The sequence below is a fragment of the Empidonax traillii genome, unplaced genomic scaffold (genome assembly GCF_003031625.1).
Source record: "Empidonax traillii isolate 1590-97213 ecotype Southwest subspecies unplaced genomic scaffold, ASM303162v1 scaffold235:size1242204, whole genome shotgun sequence".
NCBI lineage: Eukaryota > Metazoa > Chordata > Aves > Passeriformes > Tyrannidae > Empidonax > Empidonax traillii.
In genome coordinates, this window is record NW_020955428.1 from 569,464 (window position 1) to 587,998 (window position 18,535).

Genomic DNA, 18,535 nt, shown 5'->3' on the forward strand with positions numbered 1-18,535 from the left:
AAAGCCTGAAAACTGCTCAAATTGCATATGGGAAAGTGTGTGTGGCTTAAAACTCTTCCCCTGGTAACACTGATAGCACTTCAGAAAGATACATGAGGCTTGGTGAAAACTGTACCATCACTATTATCCCATCACTTGGGGATTAAATTCTTGATTTCACTATTTATAAGAAATCTCAAATTTGTTTATTGACCTTATGAGGAGCCTTTAGCCATTTAAAATTTCACATTGCAAGCTTGCCTTGTTTTTTAAACAGATGTGTTTCACAAGCACTTTTAATAATTTGTGTTGTCATTTGCAATATGCCCAAGACAACAGGACTCTTTTGGTTTCTAAGTTGATTACGTGTCCCAGGTTCAGCTCCATGCTCTTGCAGTATGATCATGTTCTACCTCAGGAGTTAAATTGTGGTGCTTAAAAGCAAATGGAGTGGCAGGTATTGTCAAGAGTTGAAGTGTTTTTTGTTTGTTTTTTTCCCCCCCTTGATATTAAAAGGAAGGGAAAGTCAGGAAGTACAACTTTTTCCCAGTATGCAAAGATCTAGCAGGCTTTTGGTGCCAGAAAAATAAATTGCTGCTTGTTCTCTCTTGGGAGCCAAAAAATTTCAACTACTCTGGCAAATGTTCAAAAGCCTCAGATATTCACCGGGAACTCTCACTTTGCTGTTGTATTGCCAGTTAGTAATTCTGTAGATGCTGGGAATAAAATTGGATTTACTGAAGATAAGCTGAAACACATTTGGAATTCAAGGCTTGTTCTGTGCCTTGAATTGAGGAATATTGTTCTGGTTCTGATCAGTTTTCATTTTGAAATTATTGTGGATGGTCTTGTTTGGTTTCCTCTTACCTCCCCACCCCCCCAAAAAAAAAAGTTAAAATCTGGGGAAAAGAGAGAAAAGAACAGGAATTTTCTTTAATTTTGTTTGGTCTGTCAAGTTAATTCTGATGTTGAACAGATTGTAACTTTTTATTTTCAGCCTAAAGAACGAGGTTCCACACGAGTACATGCCTTAAATAACGTCAACCGAGTACTGCAAGTCTTGCATCAAAACAACGTGAGCATGTTTTTGCACAACTTTTTGATAGATTATTTAGTTTATTCTTGTGTGTAAATGAGTTCAGAATGCAGAAAATAATTTTTAGTATGTAAAATGAGAATTCAGTGAGACGGGTAAACTGTTCTTAGTTTTCCTTATCTGATGGAGCATTTAAGTGTCCAGCAATTTTTTGACGTCTTAAAATGTTAACTTAATAAGTATTAACTAATCTGTGGTTTGTTGAGATGTGTTAGTTTCCCAAGACAAAGGTGGCTTGAAGCTCTACGATTGCACAGCTAATGAATCTGGCAGGATAAAAAACTAATTTCCAGTGATGACACGTAACTTGTGTAGAAATGTGTAAAGGGATGACAGCTTTTATGGCTGTTTTTACTGTCGTGCTCTCAGTATCCCAGAGGATCGTTTCAATGACATCTGTCAGCTCTGTGCCCAATGTGTACTGTTTCTAATTTGCAGTTTCAGTAACTGATCAGAAGAACAAACAAGCAAACAAAACTAAATCCTCCTTTAAGAAAAATGAGAAGAATAATTGTGTGGTTTAATATTTGCTTTTACTGTCTGGAAGCCAGTAGTGTTACAGTAAAGTGATTTTAGTTTTTCCCTTGAAGAACAATTCCTGAGAAGTGTGCAATCTATAGTTAGCATTTCTATTTGTGAATGTCAGGGCACTAAAAAAACTTAATAAGAACATTGTGGCAATAAAATACACCAAATACAAGAAGGCACTGACAAATTTATATACACTACTGATTGAAGAGTGATACCAACTGGCTGTATAATGCTTCAATTTCTCCTCTGTGTTGGTGCACTAGTGTCATATTTCTAGGAAGCAGGCAAAGCTAGTAGTGAGTTATTTGTTTTTGTTCTTTGTGGTACTGTAAATATTGATTAACTTTTTTTCTAAGGATAAGTAATGAGTTTTTTCAGCTGGAAATTGATTTATTTTATGATGATAATAAATAATTAATACTGAATTACAATAATTAATTAGTTCTTCCTGAAGATGACGGGATCTGGGTTTCTGGAAGTAAACAGATGGTCTTAGTTAGCTGAAGGTTGTTAAGGTCATGTACTTGATTTATACAAAGTGCTTACCTTCATTAGAAAGTGTGTTATATGTTAATATGAAGGGAAAAACTGAGAAGCAGTTGCAGTCTGTTGCTTGTTTGTGGGCTATGCAATATTTATAACTTGTGAAATAATTTATGAAAGTGTTTAAGTATATATTGCAGAGATCAGACAAACCTAGGGTGTGGGTGATCAAGTGATCCTGAGAACCTCATCCTTTTAGCAGAATGGTTCTAAGTAATGAAGTTCAATGTTTTTTGTTTGTGGTTCAATTTTCTAAAAATAATAATTAAAAAAAAATCCACTGGAAGTCATTCTGTATAACCAATATCAGTCTACTGTCTTTTATTGATTAACTTTGCCTAAGTCTCAGTAGTCTACTCACAGTCCTACTGAATTGCTGGCTGCATCCTGCAAAGCACCATTACAATACAAAAATGGATATATCAAGTATTTCCTTTGATGTATAGTATGGATAGCAAGAGGAATGCATTATTAGCAATAGTATTCTTGATACTTGATTAAAAACTGAAGTGTTTTTGTTGTTACCCATTCTTGGGAGCGTTTTTATTCTATCAGAGATGAAAAAAAGCTCTTACAATGCAATTGCTTTATTTTTTCACCCTTGGTCTTCAGTCTTGCTTTCTGTTCCTTATGTTCTAGAGTTCTTTCCAGTGTGTTTTTAGTGACCTGCACTGGTGATTCTTTTGACCTGTTGTTTCCTATTTTATAGTTATCTTAAAATATATGCCCTGTATTTGCAAAGAGTATTGCTGTACTTTTCTGTTCTAGGTGCTTTAAAAATTGAGAGAGGAAAATGAAGAAATCCACAAATTTTTTTAGTATTCAGAGTGTAATTCGTGGTTCCATGTTAGTCTTGCAATACAGTTTTGATTTGATTCTCCTAACAGAGGCACCTATGGGGAACTGAAAATTGTCAAGATACCTGAAAGCAATGAAGTTACAAGTACATTTTGCAGGATTGAAGCTATTTATATTTATTTGTCAGCCTTATATCCTTATATATCAGCAGTATCATCTAAAACAAAATGAAACTTTGTTTCTGTCTATTCTGTTGTCATAGGCTATGTCCACTGACAGTCAGAGATGACCTCCATTACTGTCCATGATTGTCCATATTGTTTAATTGCTAACCAGCTCCTTGGTGCTGATTTAGTCTCTGTGACCAGTGCTGATCCAAAACAACGTCCATATACAGTTCTTAGAGTTAGTGTAAACTGGGAGGTATTTCTGGTAAGCATTGCAGCTAAAACTGTTCTGAAGCAAGGGTGAGAAAGAAATTAAGAAGCTTCTCCATTGAGGTGAAATGCACTGGTGCCACTTGCCCCTGGGGCTGGAGAATGATGCCCAACGTCTGCCCTGTGCTGGGAGTGTATTGCAGCATCTGCTGTGTGCGTACTTAGACCCAGGGAGGTATCTGCTTCATCTGCTGTAGGCAGCTGTTCCTAGCCTGATTTTTGTGTGGTGGTGGCTATGCAGTGCAAGGTGGTTAGAGTTAGTGCTACTTTCTCTGCATTAACTGAATGGAGACTTGATACCCCAAATTAGTTCAGACTCCAGAGTAGCACTGAGTGAATATCTGGTCATGTGCTCCAAGCTTTGCTTCTTCTCAGGTCTGAATACTTGGGCGGGTTACCTCTCTTGCTTACTAAAGCAATCTCCTTGCGTCTCTTTTTAATAGTTTGTTAGACCATTTTCAAGTCAATGTTGGGTCCTGTGCATGTAGGAAACTTGAAAATCTAATTTTCCCCTTGAGCTCTTGGTCTCTTTTTATAAACCTCTCTCGTTTTGATGCTGTTTGTGCAAAGGACAAACCTATTCATTAACAGTTTTCATGGTTCTTCAAAATCTCTGAGTTTGTGTAGGAGCAAATTTACTTAACTGTTATTTTCCTGTCAGATCCTTCATACTTGCATTTCTGTTGTTCAGTTTTGACTGCTGGTATGCATTTGTGTATTAGAGGAGAGAATAAAACTGTTCCAGTGGAATATCTTCTTTGGTGCCATTTTTTTGTCATGTTGTTTAAGCAGTTATCTTTACAAATTCAGATGGACAGTTCTCTGCCAGCTCTGGTTTTCTCTTTCTAACTGCTTTTTGTTTCAGAGCACTTGGTAATATATGGTTGGAAAGCCAGGGATATGGGGTGGGGCTGTGACTTAAGGCTGTGATAACAGTGTTTAATATAGAGTTGATCCAACCTCTCTAGGTGGAATTGGTGAATATTGGAGGAACTGACATCGTTGATGGAAATCACAAGCTGACGCTGGGGCTGCTGTGGAGCATTATCTTGCACTGGCAGGTGAGAGGCTGCTGTGAGATCTTTTCCTTTCCAGGAATTGTGTGTACTGATCTGCTGGGATTTTCACAAACCTTCCCAGGGTTTTGGTGGCAGAAAATACCGCTTCTATTTTGGGCTGGTAAATAAAGGCAGGCTGGTATTTGGTTTCTGCTCTCTTTCTATTGGCTGCCTCCCATGATACGTATTCTTGTATGTGCTCAGTTGTACTCAGCCTCTCAGTTTAGTTCCTACTGGTGTTAATTGTGGGGGGACTTTTCAGGCCGAAGCTTTGCATTTATATTTCTTCCTCAAAGGATTGAAGCAGGTAACTTTTAACTATCTGGGTAGCTGTGTTTGGCTTGCATCTTGCATGCTACTGAGGTTTGTTAGTCTCATAGATTGAATTGTTCCTGGTTTATCCAGGTGTCTGGGAAGATCATTGAATTCACTTGGAGGGACTTCGGCAGATGCATGCGGGTAGTACCCAAACAACAAACTACTTTTGCTTGATGATCAGATATCCTGCTCTTGCAGAAAACCTGTGCGAACTGTATTTTTGGGGTTTATTTACCGGTGGAACCGCAGCACAAAGCATAGAAGCATCGAGGAGAGGGGGAGGATTGTAATGTAAGAGTAATGTGTCATTATTACGTGAGGCATTACTGGTTCTTGTAATCAGAAGAGTGCAAAGATGCCCTGAAGACTCCTATTCCCAAATTTTGTGTGAGGAGTTGGAGTTTGATTCATAGCTTTTCATGGGGAAGACTCTTTCATATTTGTGGAATCATTTTGCTTTGTAAGTAGGACAAGTGCAGCATGTGTGTGTAAGGTGCAGTTGTTGCTGTCTTGCAGGTGAAGGATGTCATGAAGAACATCATGTCAGATTTGCAGCAGACAAACAGTGAGAAGATACTGCTGAGCTGGGTTCGGCAGTCCACGAGACCTTACAGTCAGGTCAACGTTTTGAACTTCACCACTAGCTGGGCTGATGGACTTGCCTTCAATGCTGTCATCCACAGGCACAAGTAAGTAGGAAAAAGCGTATCTTATACCTGGAGAAGTAAACAGCTTTTTTTTCTGTGTCTTCATGCTTGAGCATTTGGCAGCTTCTAGCCTGTTTTGGTGATTCATTGTCCGGTTGTTTGTCTTTTGTTGTGGTAACAATAGCAGTGGTGGGATATTGCCAGAGCTTTGCAAAGGCTGGAGCCAATGCAGGAGTGTAACACTCAGTTCCTGCTCATGCACAAACACTTGCTAATTGGAGTGGATTTACATCCCACTTAGTATGCATTGTAAAGCGAGTGTGTTGAAAGGGTCTCTGCAGGGAGAGGGAATTTGACCCATCTCCTTCACCTGTACTTCCTTCCTTCTGCCTGCCCTCCTCTGCAAAGAGAAACATTTCTTCAGAGTTTGCCACTTTATTTCACTAAGGAGATACATAAGCTTCAAAACAAAGGAATAAGAAAGGCTGTAGCTTTTCTGGTGTTTTTTAATATATCTTGCATGAAAGACAGTGTATGCACTTCTTTCATGAGAACTGTTGGGCAGAAGAATCAAAGGGTAATAGAACACTTCAGGTATCTGTGGACTATTCATTAGTTTGTTCATTATACTTTATAAGTCAGGCCAGGCAGGAGCAGGGGAGGGGGTCTGGATGGACCTGGGTGTTCCCTGGACTGTCGAGGGGAGGCGGGTGGATGGTCCCGTTTAGAGGTGGGGGGGAGATCTGCAGGCCAGACTGGGTCAGGCCAGGAGGGGGCAGGGGTGGGGACAGACCTGGGGGTTCCCCAGACCTACCAGGGGGCAGGCGGGGCTGTCCCTATTGGGATCTGTGGGTGGGCAGTGCAAGGGGGAGCTTGTGATGGGGGGGGAGGGGTGAGGTTGGGGTGAGCTGGGAGTCTCTCTGGGGGTTGGGGGGTTTGGGCTGGGCAGGGGCTGTGGAGGGTGCCCAAGCCCCGGGTGGATGCGGGGGCCCCTTAGATTTGTGCCCGCCCTGCTCAGGGTTATGCCGGGATCACTCCTGCTTGGGCACTGTAGCAGTGAGGGTGGGATGTGATGGGCTTGACTTGGCTTGCCTGTGGCTTCTGCCCAGAATGGTTGGTTGGTTTGTTTGTGTTTGGCTTTGTTTTTGTTTTGTTTTGGAATTACAGCGTCTTGGAGGGGTGTTTAGGGCAAGGAAATGTCCCTGGGTGAGAGTGTAGGAAGCTGTGAGGGAAAAGCGGGGAGAGGGGCTTGTCCAAACTATTTCAGTGGGGAGAGGCCTGTATGCCCTTATGAGGCTGTGAGCTGTGCTGGCGGTGGCATGTGCCTCCAGTAGGGTCTCCCATGCCAGACAGGTCAAAACTGAAGGGTCAGATCAAATGGGCAGGATGGGCTCACGAGCCTTCCAGCAATCATCCTAGGAGAAGGACAACTCTAATTTCAAACCTGGGCAGATGGAGCTTGCTTAGCCCTGTAAGGCCATCCATCTAAGAGAAGGATACTCTAATTAAACCTACATCCTGAGGACCTCGCTTTCACCATCCAAGCCTGTTAGGCCCTGGCAGATGAACCTCAGGAGTAAAGGGTGGGACCAGTTCTGCACGCGCTGAGCCTCACCTATAAAATCCACTGCACAGGCTCAGAGGTTATACCCACACTTGTAAAGCCCTGCAGTGACAGGTGAGGGATGAAACGGCAGGTGGTAAGGTGCACTGGAAGCCACAGTCCTAACCCTGCATGCAGGCGGTTCAGGACATTGGTCGCTTGAGTCTCACCCTGGAGATGACAGACTCACTTGGCAGCATCCTGAACGACCAAGCAGCCTTTTTCAAGGAGAGCACTGCTTGCTCCACATGGAGAGGGTCCTAGAAAAGGTGGCCTAACCAAAGCTCATCTCCACCCTTCACTTGGTTGGTTAACTGCGGCCAATGGGCATCTTCTGTTGTGGTCAAATAACGACTAAGAGTCAAAGGCATACACCTGCCTTCAAAGGTATATTCACTTGCATTCTGGAACATCAGAACCATGCTCGATACTGCAAATAGTGGATGTCCTGAGTATTGCTCTGCTCTAATTGCCCATGAACTATCACGACTCAACATCGACATCGCTGCTCTCAGTGACGTTCGTCTCCATGAGGAAGGCAGCCTCAGAGAACATGGTGCCGGTTATACACTCTACTGGTCAGGTAAACCCAGAACTGAAAAGCATCTCTCAGGAACTGGCTTCATGATAAAAAACTCTATTGTCTCTAAACTCAAAAATCTGCCGACTGGTCATTCTGATCGCATTATCTCCCTACGCCTCCCACTACACAACAAGCAACATATTGTTCTCTTTAGTATATATGCCCCAATCCTCCAAGCTGACCCTGCAGAAAAAGATAAATTCTACACTGACCTACACTGCCTTATTCAAAAGGTTCCTGCAGATGATAAGATCACTATCCTTGGTGATTTCAATGCCAGAGTAGGAAAAAACTCTGAAGCCTGGAAAGGAGTACAAGGCAAGCGTGGTGTTGGGAACTGCAATGATAATGGTCGCCTTCTGCTAGAGTTTTGTGCGGAGCAGCAGCTCACCATCACCAACACTATCTTTCAGCAAAAAGATAGTTTGAAGACAGCTTGGATGCATCCTAGATCCAAGCACTTGCACCTCATTGATTATATCTTGCTCCGACAGAGAGATATCCGTGATGTTCGTCACACCCATGTGATGCCTAGTGCAGAATGCCAAACAGATCATCGCTGTGCGCTGTAAACTTTAACCTCCACTCTAAGCTCAAACCTAAAAGGGGTGGCATTCCAAGAAGGAGACTTCAAGTCAACAATCTTCAAACAGCTGCAGTGAGAGACAGTTTCCAGGCAAATCTTCAATCCAGGCTCGAAGATCATTCCATAGATCCCTCTCCCAAAGCGCTTTGGCAACTTATTAAAAATAGCATCCTGCAGTCCTCTGAGGAATCCTTAGAGTTCTCCTTCAAGAAAAACAAGGACTGGTTTGATGAAAACAATCAAGAGAACCAGGAATTGTTGAGAAAGAAGAGAACTGCTCACCAAGCACACCCTGCTCAACCATCTTGCTATATGCAAGTCGAAAGGCTACCTTTCTTACATAAAAAGTTCCAACAGAAGCTTTGTGACATCCAGAACAAGTAGTGGACCAATCTAGCGGAAAAAATCCAATTGTGTGCAGATACAAGTGACTACAGGGGATTCTATGAGGCTCTGAAAACAGTTTACAGTCCTACACACTAGGTTCCAAGCCCTTTACTCAGTGCAGATGGTCAAATGCTTCTCACAGATAAAGTTTCCATTTTGAATCGATGGTCTGAACACTTTCAGACTCCCTTCAGTACCAGCTGTGTAGTTCAAGATACAGCAATGCAGTACATTTCACAACAACCAGTGAAAACTAAACTGGACACTGCCCCCACTATGAGGGAAACTCTTAAAGCAATACAGCAGGTGAAAATTGGCAAGGCAGCTGGGGTTGACGGAATCCCATCTGAAGTCTGGAAGCATGGTGGCCAAGCACTCCATGCTAAGTTTCATGAGTTTGTGATCTGTTGTTGGGAATGAGGTGAACTATCTTCAGATCTTCGTGACGCTGTCATCGTCACCTTGTACAAGAAGAAAGGAGATAAATCAGACTGTTCAAATTACTGAGGTATTACTCTGCTCTCCATTGCTGGTAAAATCCTTGCAAGAATTCTTTTGAACAGATTAATACCCGCTATAGCAGAAGAACTTCTATCTGAAAGCCAGTGTGGTTTCCGAGCCAACAGAGGTACCACAGACATGGTATTTGTTCTCAGACAACTGCAAGAGAAGTGTCGGGAACAGAACAAAGGACTCTATGTTACCTTTGTTGATCTCACCAAGGCTTTCGATCCTGTGAGCAGAAAAGGTCTGTGGCAGATTTTGGAACTTTTAGAATGTCCCCCCAAGTTCCTCAAAATGATCATCTCACTTCATGAGACCAGCGCGGTCAAGTCAGATATGGGGACGCACTTTCTGAGCCCTTTCCAATAGCTAATGGTGTGAAGCAAGGCTGCGTTCTTGCACCACTTTATTCACAATCTTCTTCTGCATGATGCTCCAAAGGGCCATGGCAGACCTCAATGAAGAAAACCGTACCGATGAGAGCCTTTTCAACCTAAGGGGACTGAAGGCCCACACTAAGACCTTAAATCATCTTGTCTGCGAGCTGCTTTACACTGACAGTGCCGCCCTTGTTGCTCACACAGAAGTAGCTCTGCAGCGTTTAACATCCTGCTTTGCGGAGGCTGCTGAACTTTGGGATTGGAAGTCAGCTTGAAGAAAACAGAAGTTTTCTACCAGCCTGCACCTCAGGAAGTATCCCATCATCCCATATCACCATTGGCAAAACAGAGCTCAAATCAGTCCAGCAGTTTAATTACCTGGGGAGCATCATCTCATCTGACGGTAAGATTGATGCGGAAATAGACAACAGGTTAGCAAAGGCATACAGAGCTTTTGGTAAACTCCATAAAAGAGTTTGGAGAAACAAACACCTGAAGAAAAGTACTAAGATCAGTATTACAGAGCCATCGTACTGTCTACTCTTTTATATGGGCCTGAATTTACCGCCACCACTTGCATCTCAGAACGCTTCCATCAGCGCTGCCTCTGTACAATCCTTAACATCCACTGGACTGACTATGTGACCAACACATCTGTCCTTGAACAGGCAGCAGTCCCAAGCATTGAGGCCATGCTGCTGAGAACACAGCTGCGCTGGGCAGGGCACGTCTCCAGGATGCAGGACCACCGCCTCCCTAAGATCGTGCTCTATGGGGAACTTGCCACTGGCTGCCGCAAGAGAGGAGCCCCGAAGAGGAGATACAAGGACTGTCTGAAACAATCCCTCAGCCTTGGCCATATTGATCACCACCATTGGTCTACTCTGGCCTCTAATTGGGAGGCCTGGAGACACACCATCTATAACCCTGCTGCTGCTTTTGAGAACACACGCAGGATCACTCTCGAGGAGAAAAGACAACGCAGAAAGAATCGCATCTTGTCGATATCACCTGGGGAGTCTTTCTGCTGTACCTTCTGCAACCGGACTTGTCTATCTGGCATTGGCCTTTTTAGCCATCAGCGTGCTTGTAGCAAGCGTGGGTAGAGCCCCTCTCAAATCTTCGTTCGCGAAGCCTAACCATGATGATGCTTTATAAGGGATCATGTTAAAGCTTCTTTGCATGGATCTTTTATGTTTTTTCTGATTTTTGGAGAACTCTTTGGTAGTTTAAAGAAATCATTGCTACAGACTCCTATGAAAGTTGCATATCTTTTTGTACTTCCCTTTAAAAAAAAATTTTTCTTTCAAATTTACTGGAAAATATGTTCTAATCCAATGTACCTTAATTGTTAAGTCAACTCATTGCTTTGCAAGGTCTGAGTATTCTTAACCCTAGTAATGGTTTAAGCATGGTAATGCTTTAGTAATTTCTAGAATTTAACCAGACCTCCTGACCATCAGGTATCTGACAGAGCAAATGCTTTACAAATACCCATAACTTCTATACCAAGCAGATGCCAAGTGTTTGCAAAACATATGTTCACTTTGAACCTTCTGTTCTCTGCTCTTAAGTGCCCCTTTGGCGTGTGCTAACTTAAATGGGCTCTGTCAAAGGTTTGCTGGCTTCAGGACTGGTCTGCCCTGATGTACCTCTGTGCTTTGTAAACCAGAGCTGGCTTCTGTTCAGCCTCCAAGGGTGTGTAAGGGGGACCTGCACCACACAGAGGGCTCCTGAAAGTTTGGAAGGACTGTTATGCAAAGGCAGAGCAGCACTAGTAAAGGTCTTGCTGGAATTTATCACAAATGTCCCCATGTCCCTTCTCTGAATGGAGTGAACTGTAGTGGTGTTTTTCCTACTGGCACAAATGCCTGTAGTGACTTTGCTCAGCTGCTGAGCAAGTGAAGCTTTGTGGTGGAGTGTGCCAGCTTTAGCTGCAAATGAGACCTAGGTGACCTGAAGGGAAGCAGGGAAGAGAGAGGTAGCAAAGTTTGTTTCAGGCTGTTTGTTGTCCTTATTATTGACTGCGTGCTTGAGCTTTGCATGATCTGAATTCTGCTGTTTTCAGAGCATGTTAAGTAGCAAAAGCCCCTGCTGAAAGCTTTGACTGAGAAATTGTCATTTTGTGTGGCTTCCTAAAATCTCTGGGTCTGCTTGTCTCTGAGCCTTTTATTCCCTATTCCTTGGAGCCTGACAGCTGCTAGCATGTCAGAATTAAGCTTTGCTGTACCTTGGGCACAAGTCCTTTAGCCAGGGAAGCACCACACTGACAAGTTTTGACCCGGCTTTAAATTCAGGTCGTCTTTGAAAGAGAAGCTTTAAAAGCAGTTGAAAAAGAAGGGGTCTGGGGCAGGTTGCAGAAGTGGTAGGACAGCAAATCTGTTTAGCTTACTCAGGTACTAGTGCTTCCCTGCCTAAGGGGCAGTTTTTCAGTATTGCTTTTTTATTTTAGTTTAAATTGACATTTAGGAGAATCTTTTTGGATCTCATTAAGAGACTTAGTATCTTTCTTTTCTCTATTTGTATCTATGAATAATTGTTAGCTCTTAGTTAAGGTATCTAGTAACTTTTTGTAACACCTGCAGCACTTAAGTGACCTGTTACCTCATGTAATTTTATTAACAATTCACTGTGCTGGTCTCTTTCATTTCCTAATATTAGCTTAGTTTCTCTTTGAACTGAATTCTACTCTTTGGTTCAGTTTTCTCACTCATAGGTAAATACCTGGATTGTGATTTATTAAAACTTGTGTTATCCTGTCAGTGTGCAGGTACTGCATATGCAATATATTGATTGCAATGTGTTTTTCAGAGTCGGAGTCTCTGCTAAAGCTTTACGTGAATCTATGTGGTTATCCTTGTTGCTCCTGCATGGAGGTATTCCATGAGCTTCTATGCTTCTGGCTTTTTGCTTAGCAGACTTTGCTGGCTTATGGCCTTCCCATTTCACAAATGTAAGGACTTGATAGATGATAAAGGATGCTCTTAAGTCAATTCACTGAATCAAATTCAACTCAATCAAATATTAAAAGAATTAAAGGTAGGCCTGTCTCTTTCTCCCCAAGTTCTATAAAGTACAGAATCAATAGCAGTGTTTTGATGAGAAGCCACTATTGCAGGAGATGGAAGCTGTGTAGCCAGCTCTGCTGGTGTAGCACTTGGCTGATCGTGCCCTGTTGGTGTGGGCACCGCTAGGAATGGGCCCTGTTTGCTCACCTTGCTTCCTGCTCTGTGCTCTGCTCTTTCCTCTTGAGACCTTCCAGTGTGTTTTGGGTGCACAGCTGGACTGGAGATATCATTGGGTTAACACTGACCTTAAATGAAGGCTGGTGACACTGCAAATCAGTCAGCTCCTTGGCCCGATTTGCATTGTGACTCAGGAACACTTGTGATGGAATATTTTTTTTGTAGGCTGTGTGTTATTACAGGGGTGGGGGAGGGAATGGGGAGGAGTGAGCAAGTGAGGTGGAGACTGCTGGTTGTTCCTGGCTGTGGTGACCTGGGGTGGCCACACTGCAAGTTTGGAACGAGGCTTTCCAGGAATAGAGTGACTCTTGATTACTCAGGAGTACCTGATGCAGAAAATGTGTAGTACCAATAATGCTGTGAAAGAAACAACTGAAGAAAATCGGTTCTGGGATAATTTTTAAACAAAGTTTATGAATTCTTGTTAGTAGTATTTGGTCTCTTGTTGCGGTCAATGACTATATGTTTAAAACACAGAATGGAAGGTGGATGTTGCTGTGGACATGCAGTCAGTTAACTGGTTTGTGATTGTCAGATTGTCATTAAAAAAATGACAGATATTTGTATTTATGCATTTGTGTATATGAACTCATGTTGGTATTTTGTATATGTGTATGTTTATATTACTTGTGTAGCTACTGTCATATCTGTAACTTGATATTCTGCATGTTATGGAATTTTTTTTTCCAGCTAAAATTTACTTTCTTCCTTGGTTTGTTTTTACTTTTAGACCGGAGCTGTTCAGCTGGGACAAAGTTTTAAAGATGGCCCCTGTTGAGAGACTGGAAAATGCTTTCAACATAGCGAAGAACCACTTGGGAATTGAAAAACTGTTAGATCCTGAAGGTGGGATATAGTTACTTTACTTGACAAGAAGTTTTTTTGAGCTCTCTTGAAAGAAATTTCTTCTGTTGACATTAACTATGAATAAAAATTCCATCATTTTTGTGCAGTGCTATTTTGTTTTGAGCCTTTAAATTTGGGTCTAAAATAATGTAATTTTTAGGGTGAGGTTGTGTCTGTGCGTGCTTCTGTTTTGGCATTTGGAATATTAAGGTTCAGGTTGACTTACCATTCAGAAACTGTATAAGGGAGCTGAACTTGGTAGCCTGACTGTCTTTCATTTTAGGTAGGAGTTGTACTGCAAGGGTGTGTGCTTTTCAGATACAATAGAGCATTATGTAGAATGGGATATTTTAAGGACCCTGATGTCTTATTCTTTACATATACACTGAGTAGCAGTAACTGCCAGTGCTGTGAGTACATTCTGTGTAGGAATGCTTACCAGGAAACTTTTTTTTAATACTGAGCTGTTTCTCAGCTTTGAAGTGAGTGTCCAAAGACTTATTCTGTGTTGTAAGCTCTCAAACTTTATAGATTCAAGCACCACCTTCTTATTTAAAAAAAAAAAAAAAAAAGTATTAATTGAGTGGATACTGCTCATAACCCAAGAGATAACTGAACCTGAGTCAGTGAAACTCTATCAATATGAAAAATGAGAAGATTAACTGACCAATAATGGGAGTGGGGATAGAGCCCAAGTGAAAATATTTGTTTTTAGGGATACTGTCCCTGAACTGCATTTCTGCTTGGGAGATGATTCAGAATAATTTCCCCTGAATGGTTTTTATCCCTTAACAACTTCGTGTCTGGGCTCTTACTTCAAAAAGATCAAGCCTTTTAATATGAAATCACTTCCAAATGTAGAAATTTTTTTTTAAATTTTTATTTTTTTTTTCTCCTTCATACTTCTTTGACAATATGTCAAACCTGGTCTTTAAGTTAAAAGCTTACCAAAGGCTACTCAACAGGAGAACCTGTGATGTGCACAATATGTAGTCTTACCTGTGTTTTAAGTAATGATTTAGAAAATCAGCTTCTTCATTTATTTTTCCTCATACTTTCTTTTTGATGCAGATGTTGCTGTACAACTTCCAGACAAAAAATCTATTATTATGTATTTAACCTCTTTGTTTGAGGTCCTTCCTAAGCAAGTCACAATGGAAGACATTCGGGAGGTGGAAACTCTTCCAAGGAGATATAAGCAGGAATGTGAGGATGGAGAGTTCAACATGCAGCAGGTGTATTTATCATCAAAGTCAACCTGTCATTTCGTAAGCTGTAATTATAGCTGACCTTTACGTTTGTCAGTTATCTCTGAAACATGCCTTCTGTCTTGGACAACACAACTGGGAAAATATGAAAAAATCTTCTTTGTCATTAACTTCAGTTTTTCTGTCTTCCTTTTTCTTTTCTGATTCATGTGCAAAATCTTGTGTGTTGAGGTACAAAGTTCCATTTTTGTTACATTTCTTGCTTTTGCTTCTCTTGTATGTCTTGACCAGCTGAAGAGAGTGGTCTGAAATCTTTAACTGAATTTGCCACAGAACTTGTGGTGGGTAGTGGTAATGATGAGGTTTTGTTTGGTCGTGAGAGTCACTGTTAAAAAAGTTGAATTCTATCCAGATTTTTCATTTTAAAATGAAAGTTCATTAGTAGTGACTCTGACCTTTCTCATTAAAATGTGTCCAATGCTTACTATTAACATTTTATGAAGGACTAAAAGTTGTTCAGTTTTTAATATCATTTGGGAAGGCATCTTCTGTGCACTTCTAAGATAACCCTTTTCTCTTGGCTGCCTAGACTGTAGCACTTGAAGAGGACCAGGACAGTTCTAGAGCAGAGACTCCCAGCACAGTGACAGAGGTGGATATGGACTTGGATAGCTACCAAGTTGCTCTGGAAGAAGTTCTTACATGGTTGCTGTCAGCTGAGGATGCATTTCGGGAACAGGAGGAAATATCTGGTGATGTTGAGGAAGTCAAAGAACAATTTTCTACCCATGAAGTAAGCTTCATTTGAAAATACCTTTGTTGTGGTTTGATTTGGGTGTGTGTATGTGTGTAAGCTGAAGAACTTCTATTTCCTAGTCCTGCTTCAAGAACTTTCATTCTGTTTCTTTTGTCTTTTTCTACATGAAAAGCACCTCTAACTGAAGGTAGTCCTTGTGCCGTTGGGATTTGTTTTGTTTGTTTTGTTTGTTTGTTTTTCTTTTTTTGTGTTTTTTTTTTGTGTTTTTTTTAAGAAAACAAATAATGGCTGCTTGAAGGTGAAAATGGATCTTTTTAAAAGAACTTAGAGTGGAACATGCTTTGAAGCTTTAACGTATTTTTTAAAATCAACTTTTGGTGGGTCGCTTACTGGTGTTCTTAATACAAAGGCAGTCTGATCCAGACTGAGTCGTGCTTCCCTGCTGCCAACTACTAAAAAGCCTGCTCAGCCTTTTGCCGCTTGCTGTTAAAGGAGGGCAATGCTGAAATTGATAATAACATCAGTTTAATTCAGTGGTCTCCCTGTGATGATGAGGATAGTTTGTTTCAGAAACTTGAGTTGATGCTTCTAAATTACTCTTGTTTCCAAATTATTTTGGTTTGACACTGTTCTAAATCTGGACAGATGTGCCAATGTTGAAAGAAGTTTAAAGTGTCATGCTAGATGTTTTAGTTTTCTCCTGTGCCAGCTCACTGTATAAAATAGCATTAGCATATAAAATCTGAATGCTGATCAATATGAGGAAAGTTTTCCTTGTGCTACAATTTTAAAGCCATGAACCAAAGAAAGAGGTATTCTAGCTGTATAGTAAATATATGAAATTTTGAGTGTTGGTAACTGATAGGGTTCTAATTGCTTTCCTACAATACATTTCAGATTTTATTTTATATTCTGTTGGCCTTAGGCAAGTTTGTTTCATATTCTTGGTGAGTTTATTCAAAGGCTGTCTTCTACCAAACAGATCTTTCTCTGAGGTGGTCAGCTTTTTTTTTTCCTGAATTAATTCTGGCTGTGGAATGTTTGTAGCTCATGGAAAACCTTTTGTCGAAGAGAGGAACAGGTCTGCATTGTGTGTTTGCTAGTATAGCTCATTCTGCAGCAATGTTTCAAGCATGACAATTTTTAGGATATTGACAAATTCATAAACTCTTGTAGGACCCCATGCTGATGTCTCTGCTTGTTCTATTTCCAGAGTTTTATGATGGAACTGACTGCACACCAGAGCAGTGTTGGCAATGTTCTGCAGGCTGGAAACCAACTGGTGGCCCAGGGAAATCTGTCACCTGAAGAGGAGTTTGAGATTCAGGAACAAATGCTACTGCTGAACTCCCGTTGGGAGGAACTCAGGGTGGAGAGCATGGACAGGCAGTCCCGGTGAGTGATGGCACATAACCCCTTCTAGAGGCACAGGACCGACCTCTTGTGCTTGCTGTGCCTTGGAGAAGTTGGTTTGCGTCCATTTGTAAGAACTTTTTTTTTAGAATTAACACTTCGGTTTGTGACATGAAGTCTACCTTCATAGTTTCCAAGGTGAAACAAAAGGAATGACCATAACTGATTGGGGTGGGTTTTTTTTATTATACAAAGACTTTGTGACTGTTATGCTATGTAGATGTGCGACACTAAATATATGGTATTTAAATGCAGTAACAAAAGAGTATTAAAAACACATGTAAGTTTCTCCATAAAGTGGATGTCGATAGCTATGGGTATTTATACAGCTAAAAACAATTCAGAAGAATTTTTTTCTGCAGAAAACCTGTGGGTTACCAAGGTAAGAGCTGCACATCAAGGGAGAACTGCATTTTGTTGTGACTCTCAGCAGAGGCTTTATTAGCAGCAAATCCCTGATGGAAGAAACAATCTCTGATGTAAATTGCATAATTCACCAACTTTTTTTGTTCAGAAAGAGAGAAGGAAACAAGAATACTGAAGTGTGTTCCTTAGCTTAATGGTGAACACTTTATTTGATGCTAGGTAACTGTTTTATGAATGGCCTTGCTGCTTTACTATATGAACTAGAATTTAGTTTCTTTCCTGGGAAAGCTGTTTCTGAAATAACTCAGTCTGTGCTTCCCCCTGCAGCCTGCATGACGTGCTGATGGAGCTCCAGAAGCAGCAGTTGCAGCATCTGTCTGACTGGCTGACAGTCACAGAAGAACGCATTCAGAAGCTGGAATCTCAGCTCTTAGCGGAAGATTTGGTGTCCCTTCAAAAACAGCTGGAAGAACATAAGGTAAACCTTTTTGTCTGTTATGTGATATGTATGGGAGAAGTATCTGAAAGATGTGTACACTGGCGGGTTCCTTAGCTGAGAAACCTGATTGTGTCAGAAGTCGTACATGGCAGCATTTGGTGTTTGAAAAGGAGGATGATGGGGTAGAAAGGACCTGGAAGTCTAAACTGATGGCTTGGGCACTGCTGACTAGCAGGAACTATTATATTTGCTTCATGAAGGAAGTGAAACCTATAGGGAAAAGTGTTACCCTTGCTTTGTGCAGAGACTAAGACCTCTCCTGGTAAATCATTGGTATGAAGAACAGCATGAAATATACTGTGGACAAACTTGCCCTTAGTAACTGGCAGGCATGCTTGAGGCCTGCAGATTAAAATAATGTGGGATCAGGAAGGGACCTCGAAGTCACTGATTCCAGTCCCTGCTTTTACAGGGATTGCATCCTAAGAGGGTGCATAGACACTGCTCTCTGATGTGCATAATATTTTGGAATTAGTTTGTGTCTCAGTTGAGTTTTTGGATGCAAGTCCAACCTTTTTATCCTGCAGTGTTTTCGTGAAGGAGAAAGGTGTCCTTTTTGATATTTGTCATGGTTTCAGCTTCAGCTTTTTGTTCTTAGTGCTGAGGTTTGACCTTCTCCCCTGCATGGGACATACCTCACAGAACAAGAACAGTGGGCTATTTTTGGTCTATGTAGTTTCCTGTCCCACATTTACATTCTGTCTTTTGTCTTCAAAGTCTGAGGAGTTTGAGGCATGTTGCTTGTGGAGTA

General features: G+C 41.4%; 1 protein-coding gene across 1 annotated transcript in view; it reads left to right on the forward strand.

Annotated features, from left to right (window-relative positions):
* The window catches only part of UTRN (utrophin), a 374,661-nt gene that overhangs the window by 73,180 nt on the left and 282,946 nt on the right, over positions 1-18,535 (forward strand). The window contains exons 5-12 of the mRNA XM_027888221.1: positions 977-1,054; positions 4,353-4,445; positions 5,277-5,449; positions 13,426-13,541; positions 14,613-14,776; positions 15,339-15,542; positions 16,720-16,901; positions 17,613-17,763. Of these exons, the coding sequence (XP_027744022.1) occupies positions 977-1,054; positions 4,353-4,445; positions 5,277-5,449; positions 13,426-13,541; positions 14,613-14,776; positions 15,339-15,542; positions 16,720-16,901; positions 17,613-17,763 (1,161 nt within the window). The remainder of the gene's footprint in view (positions 1-976; positions 1,055-4,352; positions 4,446-5,276; positions 5,450-13,425; positions 13,542-14,612; positions 14,777-15,338; positions 15,543-16,719; positions 16,902-17,612; positions 17,764-18,535) is intronic.